The sequence below is a fragment of the Haliaeetus albicilla genome, chromosome 3 (genome assembly GCF_947461875.1).
Source record: "Haliaeetus albicilla chromosome 3, bHalAlb1.1, whole genome shotgun sequence".
In the NCBI taxonomy this organism is placed as follows: Eukaryota; Metazoa; Chordata; class Aves; order Accipitriformes; family Accipitridae; genus Haliaeetus; species Haliaeetus albicilla.
Window position 1 is genome coordinate 4,904,598 of NC_091485.1, and position 20,436 is coordinate 4,925,033.

The following is a 20,436-nucleotide window of genomic DNA, read 5'->3' on the forward strand; positions in this document are numbered from 1 at the left end:
ATTGCAGTAGCATTTCCCAGACCTGACATGTGATGTGACTTTAAAAACACCAGTTAACCATTAGACCTGGTTTCCAAAACCAGTGATATGATCCTGGACTTTGCAATTGTTCAGTAAAGCTCCTTGTCTGCTGTCATACCATTTCAGTGGCTGAAATGAATAATAAGGCGGAAAATGTAAAACCAAAGTGGGAGTAGTTCCTGGCTCCAATGATCGATCACTCAGGTAATGTCAACCCCAGTTCTTTCCCTCTGCATGTGGCAGCAAAACCAGCATGATAGGTAGGCAGGTGTAATCACTGCCTGGATGTACGGGGCAAAACTCAGACCAAACCAGTGCAGTCCAATAAACTTGTAACAGGATGGAGATGTAAATCAGCAATACCATTGGCTAGTCAGTCTTGGAAAAGGCTTTGTGAACTAAATGCCTCGATGAACCACATGGTGCGAATCCTACGCGCATTGCCTCACAGGCCACCTTCGTTCCATGGGATGCAGGATTTTTTTCCACTTGTTGAAATGATACCAGGTGTCAGTGTCAGCAGACAGATTCCATTCATACGTATTAAAGAGGGGCAGTTTTGCAGAAATGTACTACTGAAAACACCCTGGGGCATGCAATGTGAAGTTTCTGAAGAGAATGGGCTTCTGTGCAAGCCACGAAGCCAGGGAGACGGTGTGTGTTCAGAACATCCCTGCCTACTGCCACTCCCTCTGGGGAGATAACGCCGCGAGATCTCCCTCCTTGCTCCACCTGGTCTTTGGGTCTCCCTTGGTCATCTTGCAAATAACTGGCGGAGACTGGAGTTCAAAGAAACGCTTCGAACAACGTTCACTGACGCCTAAGAACCACCGTAAGTAAATCCAGCTGTTTGACTCATCTGACTTATCTGCTTGGTGTGAGTTTCCACAGGACTGCAGTACGGAGTCCCCCTCCCCACAGGTACCACTTAATTCCTTTGGTAAACTGAGAAAGCTCCACCTTGAAATTCACGTCCATTCCACGGTATCCTTGCTAAGCCAAGTTCTCCTGGGGTCCCCTCAAATGGTGAACTTGCCATTCCTCTGCTCACTGACATACGCCAGCCCTTCTCTGGACCTTGCTGCAGGCTGAGTCCACGCGTCACGGAACGTGCTCCGGCAGCATACGCCACGTTCTTGATGTCTCACTGGGTGCTTGTACAACAGGGACAGTACTTTCCTCTCCATCGGATATTTTCCTCTGACTTAGAGTGACTTTGTGCAACCCTTCCTACCGCAGAGGCGCTGTCAGGAGGTGGCTGCGTGGCTCCTTGGCCGTCCTCCAGTGACTTCTGGTTCCCAATGGATGCTCAAGGGAGTTTGTGGGAGTGACGTAGGAGGTTCAGTCTCTGCTGAAGCTTGGCTTTGCTGCAGCGATAGCATTTCACAGATAATTAACGCATTGTAGTTTGTGGCTACAGTGTAAGCTATACACTATTTACAAGCAGGTCTACCTAAAACACAGTAGTTAAGATGCCCCGGGTACAATCCTGAATCTTCATGCCAACTTTTGTACTAATTTACAAGGGCAGCCCTGCAAATCGTGTTGGTGCTAGTATTCCTCTGATGCTGCCTTTAAAGATGGAGTACTCTGTTGATCTTCACTCTAAGGATTGTAATTATGGGTTGCTAGCAAAGTGATTTCAGAGATATTGGGAGGGGATGGGGGACGATGGCAGTAATGTTATTAAGTCAGCCCAGCATCTCTCCAGCACATCAGAAGGGAATGCATGTCCTGGATCATTTTTACAATGCAGCTTTGCCTTGAGACTATTTTTGAGAACACATTCTTCAAAAGAATACAGAATAAGAACAATTCAGACGTGACCAAAGCAAGACAGTATCCATGCTCTCAGTCTTCAGGATTTTCAGTACTCTTTTGCTGACGCTGCGAAGGCGAGCAAGCTTAAGCAAAACATAAGCTCAGCATGGGTTATCAGCCTAGTCACCATCCCCTGAGGAAAATGTAGCAAGGCAAAATGATGTCACAGTCCTGATGCGTTGGCTAAAATGCAGACTAAAGATCGCAGCATTTTCTTGGTCCTTGTTTAAAACACGGAAATGAAGCAAACAAGAAGCAGTAGGTATACTCGCTGGATACGATTGCTCTCCAACATTGCTGCAGAATAAGTCAGTTGCATTGCTAGGACAGCTAATGCAAAGTTACTTTTTTGCCCCTTGGTCTTTACCAATGAAATCAATGATGATCCAGTGCCAGGTGCCTAGATCGCGTGCGCAGCCAACAAAATCAAGTGGCATCTTCTGCAGGTGGAGTCTGTTGTCATAGGAGAAAGTCACTAAAGATGAATAACACGAAGAGGAGGAAGTGAGTATTGTGATTCCTGCTAGTTGAGAGTGCCCCAGGTAAGCCATATAGTTCCCAATTTCACTGCCAGCAAGCAGACTGTACATGCATTTTGTACCAGATGGAGACTCACCACCAGCCACACCTGATTATTTCTAAGCACAGACACCGACAGCTCATTATCCAGTAACTGTTGGTTCACCATGCCTTATTAACACAGAGACTTCAAAGCCAGGGACATTTCAATGAAGGCTGACTAATAACCACGTAACACACATGCACTTTTTCAAAAGCATCAGTATCACATTCCTCCACTGAAAAGTTATGATAGATTGATGCAAACAGTGCACTGCCAGACCCTTGTCCAACACAAACAAAAAGTTTGTCTTTCTACTGTAATCAATCTCTACTTGTGCAAGAGCAAAACCTAGCTGAAAGTCCTTAAGTGTCCAGAAACTCAACGAATCACGGTCTCCTTGAATGTCAGGGTAGTAAGAAATACTTTGCATTAATTTTCTGTCCTATTTTTCTGGGCTATTGAGCTCTGCCAAAATCCCCAGGCATTTATACAGTTCATTATTCTAAAGAAAAGGAATAGTACAGGTAGATTGAAGTCAGTGGAGCTGCAGAAAAAGCGTTAAAATTACAAACTGGTGCACTATTTATATATCTATCCAGAAGGACGCTTCAGCATATTTTCAACTTCAGCACGTGACTAGTCCCAGTGACTACTGCAGCCTTCATCTATGCACGTGTCTACAAATTTTGGTGGCCCTTCATGGATTAGGATCTCCTCAAATACACATCTGAGTGCTGACTGCTGCGCTGTGCTCCAGTTTGCCAGTCTCACTACTCTAAAAGTCTGCTTTGAGTTAAACTTCATCATAACAATAATCCTTTCCCATCATAATATGCCACCCTTTCCAACACGCATCGTGGAAACAGAGCACTGCTTTAAATATAGCGGATACAAAACTATTTGATTCTGTCAATAAGACCGACTCAAGTAGAAGCTCAAAGTCTATAAGGAACAATGTTTTGCTTGGTTTAAGATTCGTGCATGAACAAATCCAATCCCATATCTAGTAAATCTTTTGTGATAAATGTTACGTATAAAAACCTATTTATTCATAACCTCAGGTCTTTGGCTATGGAATCATTCATATTGCCAGCCACCAAGCATTGAAAAAACACAAAGATTCTGTCCTGACTGCAAGTAAACTCTTGCTCTGTTCAAACACAACAGCTCATTAGGCATATACATGTACAGATTCAAACACCTGTATTGTAATACTTTGCTAATTCAGCGCCATGAAACACGTCAAATGCCTCTGTGTCTGTTGAGTCCCTCATTAAACCAATCCAGTATCCAAGTAAACATATTGTTCCTTTTCTCAGCTTATTTCCATCTTTTCAAGAACAAACCGGGATGCTACCTTAAGAGCCAGTCTCCCAGTCTGAGACACCGTACTCAGGCATGTTCCATAGCTAAAGAGATTAGTCCCAGCCAAGGGATAATCCCAATCGATTAGGGCTATTAGCGCATAGCTCACTCTCGCCATTCCTTAATTACAGCAGAAACGTCTCCTTTGGACCGAGAGGAAAAGTACAGAACTCCTCTGCTTGGCGCAGGAGTGACAGCAGTTTCAATGCCAGAAGGCTGCTCTATCATTTGAGCAGAGCTCTGCTTCCCCATAATTTGTTTATTGGGCAAAGGGTCCAGAGGATCCATTATTAAAGACATCTCTGTGAAAGCGACTGAAGAAGATTATAATGCTCCAGCGAACGGGAAAAGAAAAGGGAAATGGGAGAGAGGCCAAACAATGACAGTCTTCTCCCTGGAGGTCTGCTGGTGGCATTTCTTCAGGGGAAGAAACACACTGCGAATAAAACGTCACAGGCAGATAGATCCTGGTCCCCAGTCAGTGGCTTCCTGCCCATCCCAGCAGGAGCTCACTGGGAAGCCAAACTGGGAAGCCAAACTGGGAGCTGGGGATTTCCTGCAAGGCGTGTTTCCAGCACCGCTGCCTCCAAGGCCCCTTCCCAGCACCATGTGGTGATGGAAGAGGCCAAAACACACTGTTGTCTGGCAACCTCTGCTGATGTTACGGTCCCTGGGAAGATTAGAGTTAACGCATTTGACTCAGAAAAACCCTGAAGTCTTTCTAAAATCTAAGAGGAGCAGAAACCGGTCCTGCCAATTTCGTAACTGGGGAACAATGAGGGGGCTTACAGCGATTACTTTTAATTTCTCCCCAGGAGCCCTGGGATAGATGAAGGCTAAGATCCAGGATACTCTGTTTTCTTGGGCGGGTGTCATTCTGATTTGTTGTTGGTTTTGGGGTTTTGGTTTGGTTTTTTTTTTTTTTTGTAATCTGTGCCTGCTGCTTTTTGAGTGCTCCCTCTGCGCACACACAAACATGGGCTCTGCTGACCACAGGCATTTTGAAGAGAACGAGCTTTGTCTGAAGTCCGGGCAGCTCAGCCACTGATGCAAACACACGGAACTCTATCTGGACGTGAGCACTCGAGCTTCACGGTTATCGATTTTGACAGTTTGCTCAACTCGGAATGCAGCACGAGCTGAGTGCCGAATTGCGCGCAAATTCGGGTGGTCAGAAGCCCGCAGTGCTTGGCACACGATTTCCCACCTCCAACACCGCCAAGAGGATCCTCAGCAGAGCACGCGTGCGTGGCTTGACGTGCGTGCCGGATGGCACGGGCAGCTCCTTCATCAAAATCCATCCTGCTAACATCTGGCCCTTCCGCAGCATCAGAGCACTTGCAAGACTCCAGCCAACTTTTTGGCAGAGGAACAAGGGATGACATTAATTCGCTAAAAGAGTTTTGTAGAGGGTCACTTTCCTGACCTCCCTGGCTGTTCCTCCCAGAGGGTGGGGGGCTTTGGTCTTAGGTTGCTGAATGGGAGATGAATGCCGTGCCAGAGAACAAGCCATAAATCCGCAGTTCTTCCATAGCAATGGTTTTGCGGCCAAGTTCCAAGGAAAAACTCTAAGGAGTATGCAAGAACTGTTTTCTATTTAGCAGGTTTAAATTGGCTGTACAGCACATCTACCTCCATAGACATTTTCTTCCTCAGCCCACAACAGTTTTGTTTTTCAGAGGGTGATACAAGGGGTAATGAACAGAAGAGGACCCTTTCTACTGAGTTCAGTGGTTTTCAATCCAGTTACCGTGATAGTTGATTAGCTGGAATTAAGAACTCCTGTTTTCTTCCTTCCACAATTAAATTACAATTTTCCTCTATGATCTACAATATTTGGTACAAGGCACAGAAACTGTGGAATTACCACAGGCGTGCTGAGATTTATGCGAACTTCAAGTTATCGGTTCAACTTACTGGTTATTTCTACTGTTGCTGCTCCTCTGAGTTGCACAAAGTCAAAGCAAAAGATCTGTCCTGATGTAAATCTCACAAGCCAATGACTGGGTTTCTGTTTTGGTTTTGCTTGCTAGTAGACACACTACAACAAATTAAATAGATATTATGCCTTGCTAGGGGATTTTCCCACTGTTGTGAATAACAGTAAAAAGCAGAGGATGAATCAGTAGATATAGGCCATGAGAGAAAATCTCTGGTCACTTAAATGCCGCTTGTTGTTCACCAGAAGAGATTGCTACTGGAACTGCTGAGGAATTCTCATCAGAAAATGCCTATTTATTCAAATTGAATGTGTTACTAAAGAAACGGTGCTGATACAATTTTCTCTATACTTAAAAAACCCCCACATTTTCAAATGGTTTCACTCAGCATTTTGTCAGAGGAGTTTTTAGTGCCTAATTTAGAAACAACATTTTGGTTGGAAACACGAGTTCATTGAAATTAATTAACAAACATTACTTGAAACTGAAACGCTTCTCAACTGCTAAAATGAAAACATTTCAAACTGGCCTGATCCTTCTCTCTACCCTTCTTACTGCACTCTGACATTCGGTTCAGGATGTTTTCCAAAATACAGGCTTTTCAAAGAAAATATAGACCACCAGATTTTACTTTAATCAAAGAAGAAGAAGAAAAAAGAAGATTTGCTATCAGTTCCGATTATTCAACTGAGTGGCAAATAAAAAGAAAGTTTACTTGCTCTTTTTGCTGGTTTTACAAACTGAGTCACCCAGCCAGTCAAAAAACAGCTCAGAAAGCAGATGTTTCCATTTTCTGTTGGAGCTTGGAGGCATTCAATTGAAATTCCACTGAACAGCCAAGCAGTTAGCATCATGCTTGCTATCACACTGGAAAAATGTGAATTAGAATTACACATATATCAATTCATTAGTGGGTTGGAAAGAAAACAAAACACACAATAGTTACTCACTGGAGTCTAAATGCAATTGTCAGTAATCAAAGTGAGGAAGAGAGATTATGAACTTCACAGCTGCTGAGACAAAAGGAATTATGTACTTCTCAGGCCAAAGGAAAGGTGATTAATATGCCTTTATCAAAAGACTTTGAGACTTCATGACTATACTTGTCTCATTGAGAGAAAACATAAGAAGATATACCTAGTTTCAAGTAGGCACTTCCACAGAAGCTGAACATTTTTCTGTTACACGGATTACTGTAGAGTAGAATAGGAGACTCAGCCAATACATCCAAAAGTTGACGCTCTAAGTCTGAAAAGCCCTGTCTATCTATTGTTCACTTTTATTCTTCTTAGGCAGATGTTACACCTGCTTACTGCTGCTAAAGACAGTCACTTGAAAAGTAAAGCAATAATCTGAAATTGAAAACCAAAATTGAGCAAAAGTATGACTGAACGTATCAGACCTGATTTACAACAATATGCAGGTTCTAAAAGATTTGCTAAAGATTTGCCTTCTCAGCTTGCGGCAGGAGGTAGATGTCAGCCAGTCTGAAATCTGTTTGCTTGCATTTACTTGATCCCCTTCACTTACTCTGATGATGATTTCAAGCAAAAGAGAAAGCCACTGCTGTCATGGAATGATCATGTTTTTGATAGGAGGCAGAAGAAAGGGATTGCAGGTAGCATTTTCTTCTTCTTCTTGTCTTCTTTTTTTTTAAGCTACAATAATGTTTATGATCCTCAAGTTTTCTGACTTTCCTAACCACTGCTGAAGTGGTGGCAAGCTGTATCACTTCAGAGGCACTTAGAAAATCTTTGGACTAAAAATGGTTATTGCACTAATTACACAAAAAGAGAAGCACCCGGACAGTCTTGCACTGCCCTGTCTATGGGGTTTGGCAGTTCCAGATGCTCGGCGTTGTTAGGGAGCAGTCTCCCTAGGATCTTGCCTGTCAGTTGGCCTCAAGTCGCTGTTATTGCAGTCAAGCACATCCTAGACTCCTCATAAATTGATGAAACTTCAACAGCCACAATAGTCCCATTTGGAGTAATGCTCCAGAAACTACGCCGCTTGCAAATGCACTTTATCACTCCCACAGTCCTCAGGAGAACCGTCCGTGAAACCACAGGGCTGGGACAGATGAAACCATCCAGCACCCATCTACAGAAAGACCTACGCGTACAGCTCTGACACCGCAATCTCAATCCTCCAGCTTCATAGGCAAGTCTGTAAATGGCCATCAAACCATGCACTGTATAGGCAAACATCCTATATAGCAAACATCCTATATAGCAACCATCCCGCCACCGTGCAGCCATCCTGCAGACTTCAGTTCCATAGCACTAGCGGTTCTCTAAGCTGTTTTCCTGGCTCTATCTCCCTGCAAGCACACAGGTGGTAGAAGACCCACCAGTCTTTTGGTGTAAACGTCTTCTCAAATGAGGTCCCACCATGCGGCAGGCCTGCTATGGAGCCCAGGCAAGGTTTTAAGTTCCAGGACCAGCTCTGCCTGCACCACCTGGCAGAAACCAGATTTATGGATAGGCGTTTGCTTATTTTATAATTTCTACAGGCATGGGGCAAGCACATGGAATGCCAGAGGATGGTTAAGACAGCATCTTAAAATGTACAGAGGTGACTACAAATAATTGTACATGGCAGAATTTATCACCTCTCCAGGGAAAAGCTTATGCCCTCTTGATCCAAACTACCTTCTGACATTCCACCTTTACCTTCATCTCAAGTTTTATAAAAAGTTAGCCAGTGGGCCATTCATTATTTAAAAACAGTGAATTAGAAGATACAAAGTAGGCACAGTGCAGCATCACACGCCTGCATTTTTTTCCACTTAACACCTTCCCCTCTTTTTGGTACCTTTTCTTGCTCATGTACACATCACATCCAATTTATCACGGTGTCCACTGGTGCAAAGTCAGCAATGGGTTTCACCTTGTGGACCTTTTTATTTCTTGCAAAACTCACTTTCAATTAGTTAAAGAAATAGGGAAGTGTTAAATCATTTGTCATACATTTACTGAGCGCACCGAGTTGTTCTGCTCAGCGTACAGATAATGGGGGAAAAAACACTCATTGAGCCAAGGAACTTAAATCACTTAAGGCAAAATAAAAAGTAAACCTAGATGTTTACAGTTCATCTTTTAGCATGCTCTCATTTTGTTTCTTCACTGGCTCTTGTGTGTCCTTCTGTAACAGATGAATGGGAGCAAATCCTCAAAGAGCTGAGTAATAGTCAGAGAGTTTTACGTTTTTTAGTAAATGTTAAACTAAGATCCAAGAGGCAGTCACCGAGCCTGACGCTCAGGCATACTAATATGCACTATCTTGCATATTAGTAATTCAATAGACTGCTGATGAGATTGGCATCCACCAATAAAGCCCTGTGCTTGAACATGCAGAGCTACATATTAGTTGCAAGTCCTATTTATAATGCTTTATGTGTGCAGACTATAAGAAGCAGCTATCGGGGAGTGTGAAAGTCCGATCCAAAATGTACTCACCCATTATTCTGGTTGCCCAAGTGCCACGATCGTTTTTTTTTTAAATGTGCTAAGTCCCCTCTCTAGTTATTAGCATGCTTCATATAACCTAAAGGATGCTCAGGTAATTTGCATTTGCTTGATTGAGATGGTGTGCTCCCAGAGCCTTGCACCGCATGCAGCGCTGAGCACTTTCTGCAAACCCCCAGCCAAATGCCTCATACTCAGTTTGACTGGGCATTACAGTGCAGCCCTTCGAATTGTGTTCTTATCTAGCTGATGCCCTTTTCTTGCAGCAGAAAAAAATGGTCCTTTGCGATATCAGTAAATTTAGAGCGTTCCTTGAGTCCATACGCAACTAGATTTCCTGTTGCTACAAGTTTTTTGTATTAAAGTTCTTTGCTTTAGCAATTGCTGCCCTTTGCCTTTTCTAAGTTTAATACGGAGTTAAAGGGCATGAACTTGAAACGGGGAATAAACGTACATTTGGTATGTTGCTTACTGCTTTTGGTTCTTATCTGTATGTATAACAGGCAAACTGCTTCTTTGTGCAAATAATTCTTCTTTTGCTCATAATTGGTCATTGCATGTAAGCTTGAATGTGCAAATACTGTTAATTGAGAAGCTGGCTTGGAAAATAGCATTTTTGAACATTCTCCTTTGAATCCAGGTCATAGTTATTGCTTCCAATTCATCTTGTACTAAGAATATTTTTTTTTTTTGCTATGAAAATGTAAAAGTAGAAAGCTGCTAATTCTGAAATACATCACACAGCTTTCATAAGTTTTTCGAGAAGACATATTTTATCTTCAGTGTGTAGTTCACCATAAATAAAGCACTTACAAATTTGTCTCTGACTGAGATGTTTTAAAGACCTCTGGGGCATGCAGATATACTCGATCTACATATTCAGCCAGTTAGATGGTAGATACATACCATCTAATGCTCTTATTAAATATTAGTCTGTAATTCCATTATAGCCACTTTTGTTTAGAATTCAATGCCAAAAGGACTGGTTATGGAGGTATCAGAGTTTGATACCTTTGCCTGTCTTCCACTGAAAAACTGCTTTGCACTGTAAGTGAAAAGTTCTTCGAAATGAAGGCAAGAAATACTGAACTCATTTCCTACTCTGCTATTTGGCTTATTGCAACCTTGCAAAATTGTCATGAGATTTTAGCAACTAAAATCCAACCAACTCTTCTCTACCAATATAACAAACATTAAAGGGGAGTGGAATTAAAAGATTCTTTACTCATTCTCCTCTATTCACTACCCGTTGCTCACTATAACTACCTACTGAGAGTTTGCCAGGATGTTTCGTCACCTCCATCGAGATGCTAATACTTCTCACAATTTCACCCTGAGATAACTGGCTTTTGACCTGGTTACCTTCACTTTATTTCCAAAATGGTAGATGCTAATGCATCAAATTCTGTACTCTTTCAGCCTCAGTGAGATTGCTTTCAATGAATAGGATTGCATACGCTAGTAATGCTATTACTGAAATAGAAATACGTGTTTCCAACTAATCCGAAATAAAAATATCTAGTTTTACACTGAAGACCAATTATTTTTCATATTTAAACTATCATACCCATAATTTATACCCCTTAAATGTTGCATCTCAAGTCTTCAAAAGGCAAATAATTTTGTACTTCCCGTTTTCCACCAATAGATGGCAGGTGAAGCTCTAGAAATTTACTCACTTGCTACAGCATGAAAAAAGAACACCTATAGTTTGCAAGTATACAGCCAGCTATAAATCGGTGCTCTCTGTTATCTCTTCAGATGTGATCATGATTTAGTCCTAGCTCACCCACCTTGCATTATAAACTTTAGTCCAGGTTTAGGAATAGCTACATTTTGTAAATAAAACTCTTCATTCTTATTTCTTTTTATCCTACTCCATTGGGTCAAACCAAAGTTTGCGCACACCATCTTTGCACAACCAGCTCTCTTGGTCGAGAAGGTATTTGTCAGCGTGGCGCAGCAGCTGGTACCTTCTCAGGGTCTTAGGACTGAGCTTTCTGTGATTAAACAAGAAAGCTCTGCATTCATAGCCATGTCACAAATCATACTGATTGTAAGCTGGAACACAAGAGCTTGAAGCTCAAGCTTTGATTTCCAGTTCCATAAAAGCTAGAAACGCGGGGAGGGGGAAGGGGAGAGAGAGACTGGTGGCAGAAAGAGCCTACTACACTGATAAAATTCATTTTAATAAACCACAATAAGAATGCTCATAATGTGCTACTATAGTTCTTCATACATAATGCTGTATTTTTTTTAAAAAATCCAGTTCTTTTCTGAAACACAGAAGCAGGAGGGATTGAATCTTGTTTACATACAAGCCAGGTACAGTGCTCAATGTCACCATGGAATGGTATAAAAAGAGAGGGATTTTCTTCTGCACATGCTACAATGATTTTAAGGACAGCGAGTAATGCATTGTAGTTAATTAATTGTAGGATTTACTTGAAAAATGAATACAAGTGGGCATAAACCGTGTAGTTTGAGGAGTGCAGAGCACAAAAGGATACCTTGCCTTCTAGGCAATCTGCGTTAGTAAATGCAGATTCTTTTTCCTGCAAAATGATTTCCTGAAATCAGTCTGCCTCACAATTGCCCTGCTGTTACTGGCTGTCTAAGTATTGGTGACTAAGTGACCATCAGCTGGTTCTTGTATATATCACAGTAGCTCCTCCAGGCTGACCGAGTAGACAAATTTGACTGCTCTGATCCCTGCATGGCAGCCTGGATGAATTCTATTAATCCAATCCATCCACTAATCCTTCCATTTTTATAAGTTAATTTGGTTTTGTGAGCTCCACTTCGAACTGTAACTCTCAGCATGTATTAAAGCTTCCACTGTACAGGCAACAGCAGCAAAACACGGATAAAACCCAAGGCCATCAAGAAGCATCAATGATTAGACATCAAACAACAAAGATCATGCAGCTGAGTCAGTGACTATTAATCACTCTCTACCAGTAATGTTATAGAAGAGAAGGGAGACTGTCTGAAACTGCTTCAGATTAACAGCTCTCCAGGGAACTGGGGAAGTTTGGCAGCATATATCATGACCAAAATAAATAAAAAAAAATTGATTTTAGGTGTCCAATTTAGGTGCCTTAGTCTCTCTAGTCCAGATGACAAAGAGAAGACAGCTGTTTGAATGCCCCTCTGCAGGAACCCCCCTAACTATGTAGGAACCTGAACTTCCAGCCCTATCACCTCAGGCAAATACCCCAAATCAGGGCCAGGACATTCCATGCAAACCCAGCACACCACTGCTAACTTGACAGCAACACGACGCTCAGCTGTACATGATCTTCACCCTCAAATGACAGCACATGTTATCACAACAGAATTATTAAATAATCAGACTGGCTCAAAGTTACGCATTTCCCCTTAGCTCGCTTTTGTTTGGAGCCTCTTCCCCTGAAGAGTAAACTTTTCATTCAAACCTCAATTGAGAGCAGCCAGTGAAACTGCAGAGAAAAGTCTGTAAACAGTAACTGCTCTGTAGAGAACAAGCTGACCTTTGCAGACATTAAACAAAACAAAAAGGGTTGATTGATGCTGTGCAGTACATGCTCTCCGAAATATTAAAACCAAGAAAGTCATGGAAGGTTAGTTTATGAACGTACAGCGTGATAAATTATGTCAGCGGATGGTGGGGTAGGAAAGGGGAAAGCATGACTGGGTAAAATATTTAGGGAAAAAAGCCTGTATCCACAGCTGGAGAAGGAAAAGTGTGTAATGCTGACTTCTATTAAATGGAAAAAAATCCCAAACCTATGTTATCTAGAGCAGGTCAGTTGCTAAAGTCTCCATGACTCATTTTTTTAAAATTCTGATTAATACAGTAAGATATGGTATAATGTTTTTTAGAATAAGAAATCTATTAGTAAACTCCAAAGGATAGCTACTTACGGTTTAGCCACAAACATGTTATTAATACAGAGAGGGACAATCTAACCTATATAGAAGCATGGAATCGTAGAACTGAGTCCAACTGTTAACCTAGCACTGCCAAGTCCACCACTAACCCATGTCCCTAAGCACCACATCTACATGTCTTTTAAATACCTCCAGGGATGGTGACTCAACCACTTCCCTGGGCAGCCTGTTCCAATGCTTGACAACCCTTTCAGTGCAGAAATTTTTCCTAATAGTCAATCTAAACCTTCCCTGGCGCAGCTTGAGGCCGTTTCGTCTTCTCCTATCAGTTGTAACCTGGGAAGAGACCAACAGCTACCTTGCTGCAATATCCTTTTGGGTAGTTTCGGTTTCGGTCTGCCTGAACTTGTCAACCCAAAGTACAAACAAAGGCTGCAGAACGCTGCGCCTCTTTCTCTCTTTACTTTGCTCCCTTTTCATTTTCCCTTCCCGCAGAACTGTACAGGGCGGGCTGGGGGAGCTGTGTGTGTTGTTCAGCTTAAATACATCTCTTCCTATCACTTTTTGGAATGGGATAGTTTTCATCACCTGGCACTTCAAGGAGATTCCAGGTAAACCTTATTTTCGTAGACGCTCTTCGGTCTGCAATGATATTTTCAGGTGCAAAAGCAGGTCCCTGGTATATGGTAGATGTAGGAGCAGTAAGCGCTGTGCTCTCGTTGCAGCTGCTAGCGCTGGAACGGTTCTCCCACCAAGGAGACCCAGGGGCTCCAGGAGCTAGAGGGCCCCTTAAATTTCAATTTTGCTGCAGTTCAGAGATTCAGCATCGGCAGTATAAAAGTCTCGGGGCACAAAGACTGTTCAGCTGACCAGGCTGAAGGGCAATGAGAAGAAGGTCGTCAGCGGAAACAAGGCGGGTGCCGACAGCACTTGGATGGAAGGTAAAGAACGTGCTTATTGAACTTACACAGGGACCACCGAGTGCCCTCAAGGACTTTGCGAAGAAACAATCTGTCCTCCTAGGGCTGGTGTCCACTCCCAAGCTGCAGTATACCAGTGACAGTCCCAGCTGCTCCCCAGCTCCCCCGCGGTCCCCCGCGTCAAACCTGGCAAGCCTCTAGGCACAGCACCCCTCGTGCCCACCTCAACATGCCTCTGGAGCCAAAAAGCCACAGCTGAATATTCACAGCCCTTTTGCGAGCCGCAAGGGGCCGAACAGGGATAAGCCTTCAGTTCCTCGGACTTGCAAGGGAAGCCTGCATCCACTGGTAATGGGACACGAGCGGTTATTTACAGAGAGGTACCAAACTGTCTCTGAAGCAAAAGGTACATCCCCCCAGCACCTTTCCAATACCGTAAACTAGTACTTAACTGTGCGGTGAAAGCGACGCCCAGGACAGAAGTACCTTAAGACAAAAAATGTTTATGCCAAAAATGTAGTGCTGTCCCTGTCATGCTTTTTAGATGCTTTAAATATGGTTTCTCGAAGACAGCAAAAGTGGCTTTGGACAGCAGAGGAGCTATCTGGCATTAGAGCTATTTGCAATGCAGAATGACTTGGAGATAGTTAAGGATCATACTGTGATCCTTCCAGTGATCTGCTGGGAAGCTGAGGTGAAAGCCTGAGATCACTGAAGTCAAGAGGCATTTTGACTTCAGTGGGATCAGCACCTCTCCTTGGCTTTCAAGCAAAAATACAAATCACGTACCTCTAAAAAAAGAAGTTAATAATCAACATGTTGTAGATTATTTTGCCTTAAAGTGAAGCAAAGCACTCCGCTAATGAAACATGAAAGTGCAGGTACATGTCTTTGGATTGGCTATTGGGTAAGGTCTGAACAAAATTTGTGGGGAGAAGAAGGGACTTTTCAGACTACTCCCAAAAGCAAATCTATGATCGCATTAGGAATCTACGTTAAAGGGACAAAGAAGCTCGTGAAACCAGTCCAGCAAGGTGCAGAGATACCCGGGTAGGAGAGAGAAACAAGAAGTCATCCAACAACAACAAAAAAATCGCATTCAGAAGATCAGCCATAATATTTGTTGATATGGACTGATTTTCAGAGATGCTGAGCCGAGTTTGACAGATGCTCAGTATCACTGAACATCAAGGAAACTTACTTTATTCCTGTGTACTATCCAACACACTGCATAGTATCCCATTCATTTTAGCTGCAGACAAATTATTGAAAACTTTTACATTTTCCTGGTTGCAAACTGAAACTATTTACCATAGGTGTGGCCTCTGTGAAATCCATCAGGAGGTCACCTGGCTCCAAAGCAAATGTACTTCCAGCATCTGTAGAACTCTAAAGGCAAAGAAGAAACCCAGCATTGAAAAAACCATTTCGTTTCTGTAATTCTGTTGGTTGTTCTGGGTTTGTTTTTTTAATGCCTTGAAGCATAGATTGCCAAATGGATTTCAAATTTCACACCACGTTTTTTAAGTATGGCTACTCAGCAAGAATGCACTTTTGAAATCAAGGTAAATATTAATTTAATCCCAATCCGCTGCCTCCTAATGTTGATGAAAAACTATTACTGATTTTAGCTGGGTCTTGGAGCAGGCTCTAAATATTTCCTTACACAACAGGTTGAGCATATTACTAAAACTCTGCATTAAAAACTACTCCTAAACGTAGAATTACTCCATCTAAGGAAAACGTGTTATCTGCAGTTCTCCCAGCTGACATAAGCTCCTCTCTTTGCATATTACCTTGCCACCAGGTGAAACCTGTGTTTGTCCTTCCGACGTCTGTGGCGTGCACGTTTTCTGTGACCCGGGAGATGCTGAAGACACAGGTGTTGATGCCGCCGCTGCTGCTGCCAGTGCTGGAGGAAGGTCATCTTCATCACTGCAGTTGATAAAAGCAGACAGATCTTCTCATCAGAAAAAGTCACCGGATTTTGACCGTATTTGTGCTGGAGGAGGCACTGGTAACCTGTATGTCAGCTGTAGTGCTTTGGAGTGAAGTTCTGTTTACTCTTCCATCTGTAATGCAGCTAACTTTTCAAGTAAATTAGATTTTTTTTTAAGCTTTAAAGATTCCTCAAAAGTGGATTGGCTAGGTAAGTCTCATCTGCAAATGGAAATCTTATGGGTATGATGTGCAGGTAGTGTTTCTGTGGAGTATGTATATATGAATAAATGAACTTACTTGATATTACTCTACTTTAACATTTATTCTTTTCTATGGCGGTTGACAGTTGATAAGAACAGATCTGGTTAGATCCATCCGTGGGACTGACTGCTTTACTGGCTTTAGACCGCAGGAGATTTGACACCCATTATGCAGCTAGTCTGTGCTATTGTTTTCAAACTGTTTTTAAAGGACTTTGACTCCAAAAAGGAGCTCTTTAGAAACATTCTTGAGAGGGTATCTTTTTCCTGTCCCATTTATTCCATCTACAGAGAAAACATTTTATTTAAAACCAGGTTGCATGCTTCCCTTGGGCTCTAGGACGTCAAGCTGAGCTCTTTCCCTCTCACCTACTGTCATTGCTAAACGAAAACCAGTAGAGAATATTATACCTTCATTTACTTTTGTAGAGCCCCATTGACTACAAATCATTGGGATCTGTCAGCCCTGAGTCAGGATGTTTCCAACTGCTAATTCAATTGCATGGAGGTAAACAGAGTCACAATTTGGCCTACAGAAGCTTTATTACTGGGGATGATGTGTGAAAAGGAGAGACTACAGCTTGACAGTTTAAAGCACGGGGAAAAATTATGAGAAAAATTATTTCTGCTCATAAAATGGCACCAATTTTAACTACCAATTAGGTAGTCACAGTGCACAGAAGCCTGCCATGTCAGTTTGACAGACACTTCCAGAACAGAACTGTACTTGCTTTAGTGCTACTTGAAGGCAGCATGCCTGGGCGACACGGTACTTCAAAACTACATGACATATAGGGTACACAGCCTTATGGTGGGTTGTTTGGGTGATAACAATGTTTTTTTATTATGATATAAAGCTATGGTGATTACTATTATCTTTTCCATGCTTCATTTTTTTATTTCTTCTGGGCTAGGATAGAATTCAGCACCAGAGCATGTACAATACCCTGGTTTTATGCTGGAAAGAAGATGCAAAATCTTTTGGACCTGTTCAATAGATGTTTTATTAATGCAGCAAGCCAGAGTTGGGCTGTTGACCTAGTTAATCTCTCTTTCAGAAACACGCAGCTGACATTTTCTCAGACCTTGCTCCCCACTCTCAGCAGGAATACACTGGCACCCTCCGCATCCTTGCTGGGTAAAGCTGCTCTGTTGCATACAGGGAAGCGGAAAACTGTCAAGAACTTGCCAGTTCAGAAAGGTTTCTTAGTGTCTGTGAACCAAAGCTAAGGGTTAGGGTCCAGTCTTATCAGTCATCAAGCTAGTAGCACGCTAGCTAGAAGACTGAGAATCCGCCTTCTTCACTGGATTCCTTTCACAATACGCCTTCACTATTTCTTTGCATTTCCCATATTCGCATTCCAGACGCAAGATAATTTAAAGTGGATAGAATTTGGGTCTACAAAAAAAAAAATTTTACAAAATCACAGCCTGTATTTTTAAGTAGGGAGTCTTTGACCCTACACACGGCCATAGCATAGGTGACACCTGTGGTTAGATGTGTTTATGCGCCGTTCCTCATGCCTAACACTGGACAACTGAAAACCCACGTGGGGGCAAGACATACTCAAAACTGGTTCCTCAAAAACTCACCGATCAAAACCTGAGAATTCACTCCTGAATACATAAATACTTTTTTTTTTAAAACATACTGTTTAAATGTTGCTTCTCTCTATGTGTGTAATAACACCATTGCCTTTTCCACTGCGTGACCCTGCCTCTAGTCTCCTTTCCATTCCACTTGCCTCCCACCACGCTGTTTGTCACTTCAGCTCTTGCCTTCCCAAGTTCTGCTCTTCCCAGACACTACTGAATTCTCTGCGGTACTGTTACTCCCAACAGCCCCTGGCATCCTTGCCCTTCTCTCTAGGACAACCTCTCACTCATTTTCATTTACCTTCTCCTCCTTTCCTCGGTGCCGTTCTCGGGCCACGGGTTCTGCAGGTGCTCAGCAGCTCTGGGGGACTGGCTGACTGTTCATGTACAGAAAAGGGAGGTGCTTGGTCTCTGGCCCAAACATTTTCTCTTTGCCCTTTGTGAACAAGTTGGCTAAACACTTTCTCAGACAAGAATGATCTAGTAATAGACGATTTTGCTATTACTTCAGGGATGCCCCCTTGAGATACCTATTTTCATTATTCTATGTCCTATTACCTACACCCCTCCTTTGGCCGTCACCTTCTATTTATTGGTAAACACACCCTCTCCAGCCCTAACCTACCCTAGAGCAATTTTTTTCACCCAGACTCTTAAAAACTCACTAGCCTTGCTATCTTCAACACCAACTTATCCTATTACCTTACTTCGATGGTCCCATGGGAAATTTTCTGCTTCTGCATACATAACATCACCGAGGTATCCTTTACAGCAAAATTGTCTACACAGCATAACCTTGTTCTCTTTGTTTGCCATGTAGCAGTGTTTGAGGACCAAGTTTAACAACCTGTTTAGGTTACAACTTAAATGGAAAACTTTTCCAAGTGCGTGTACAAAACCTGTAACTAGACCTGCCACAGGACATGAATTTCTTGCCTGTCCTTACACATCGGTGTGCTCAAAGAATAGAATCAGCCACCGCATCCCGTTCGCTACCTGCCATACGAAGCGCATCAAATAGTCGGTCCTCTCAGCGTCACAACCTTTTCCTTTGCTGACTGCTACCTACAAGTCCCTGCATTATATAAAAATCGGAAAAATCAGATGCATCTTGAAATATGTAGGAGATTTCCTTCCCCTGTCTTGTAGAAAAAGAAGTAGTAGAAGTGGTGTCTCGTTCAAGAAAAGCCCACTGCTGTCTGAGCTGTGCTGGGCAGAGGGAGTGAGGAGACTTCATTCAGGCCTTGGGAAACTGCTCCTACCTAAACTTCTCCTAAATATTTTTTCAGTTTTGATGATGTAGATTGTTACTTTTTTTCCATAACAAAAGGCAGTGTTCTTAATAGTGAGACAGAAAATAACTACATATTAATATTTGTTAGAACGCTTTTGGAGAGAAGGAAAACTTTTGCTAATGTTGCTATATATTTAGTGACACTAGAATGTTAAATTGCTGGAGGGACTAACAGTTGCCATTCTGCATAAAAGGCATACATATTTTTTTCTTCATTATGGCATTGGTGTTCTTGTACTAATAAGTTTATGCTGACGTTGTCCATTTTTTCCCCTAGTTTCTAGTGGCCTTGTCTGTCCTTTCATATGAAGGACAAACCAACAAACTGATTTCCACATCTCTCCAGCACCTCACGTCTCTAGAGAGTCTCATATCAGATGAATTATGTGTAGGTGGGATGCCAGAGCCCTATAGGCACAGATCACTCTTGCCAGGACTGAGACTTAACTTTGCTGGCTGTAGCTGTAGCGGGCTCAGCAATTTCTGCATGTGACAAAATCAGAGAGAGAGGGTGCAATTCCTGAGAGGGAACGGCTGACAGCACAGCTTGACCACCCTACAGCTAAGGACTGTTTTCTTCATTTCGCAAATGGGGTTGTAATTAAGCAGAGAGAGCAGCTTGCTCCAGCTCACACCAGGTCTTGGACATTTCATGTGGAAAAGAGGTTTTTAATTCCTAACCTATAAGCTCAGAAAAAGGCAGAGGGGCTTGCAATCTGAGGGTTAGCAGCCGCATAGGGACGGCAAATTCATTTCATATTAAAAGCTTGAAGATTCTCAGTGATGAAAGGAACGGTATCAGTATAAGATCATTATCGTGTAATTGCACTCATGCCTTTCAGAAGGCACAGCTAGAGCAATAATTAGCATCCCCCTGCATTTTCAGCTGCGGCAGGCGAAAACGTAAGGATAATGCTATATGTTACTCACAAACTGTACTGCCTCGTTAACTTCCTCACACGAGAAACTTTAATCTCTTGCTTTTCTGTAGGGCCAGTTGATGGCGTAGTTTCAGGTCGCACTGGAGCTGGACTTCTAAAAATAACAAGAAAAATATATGTGGCACAGTCTTTATTTAAAGTACTCCAGGCATATCAACAAAGTTCTAACTCATCAACACGTATTTATCTTGCAAAGTGGCAAGTGCCCATTGAAGTTCATCCTTTTGTTCCATTTATAGTTCACAGGCCAGTGTGCATGAACAGAAAAGGATGTGCGAACTCACCCTCCTGTGCATTGCATACCATTTATAAAAGCAGCAACCGATTATAAATACAGAGCCTATGTAAGAGACCACGTGGAAATGTCACTGTTTCCAAAATACAATATTTTAATAACAGCCCAGCAATTCAGTCATGTCAGAAATATTTTTTACA

At 42.4% G+C, this 20,436-nt stretch overlaps 1 protein-coding gene across 2 annotated transcripts in view; it reads right to left on the reverse strand.

Annotated features, from left to right (window-relative positions):
• Positions 1–20,436, reverse strand: part of EPB41L4B (erythrocyte membrane protein band 4.1 like 4B) — a 171,169-nt gene that overhangs the window by 15,321 nt on the left and 135,412 nt on the right. For both annotated transcript variants that reach the window (XM_069778719.1, XM_069778718.1), the window contains exons 20-22: positions 19,991–20,095; positions 15,766–15,904; positions 15,281–15,358 (exon numbers count right to left, since the gene is read on the reverse strand). In XM_069778719.1, the coding sequence (XP_069634820.1) occupies positions 15,281–15,358; positions 15,766–15,904; positions 19,991–20,095 (322 nt within the window). The remainder of the gene's footprint in view (positions 1–15,280; positions 15,359–15,765; positions 15,905–19,990; positions 20,096–20,436) is intronic.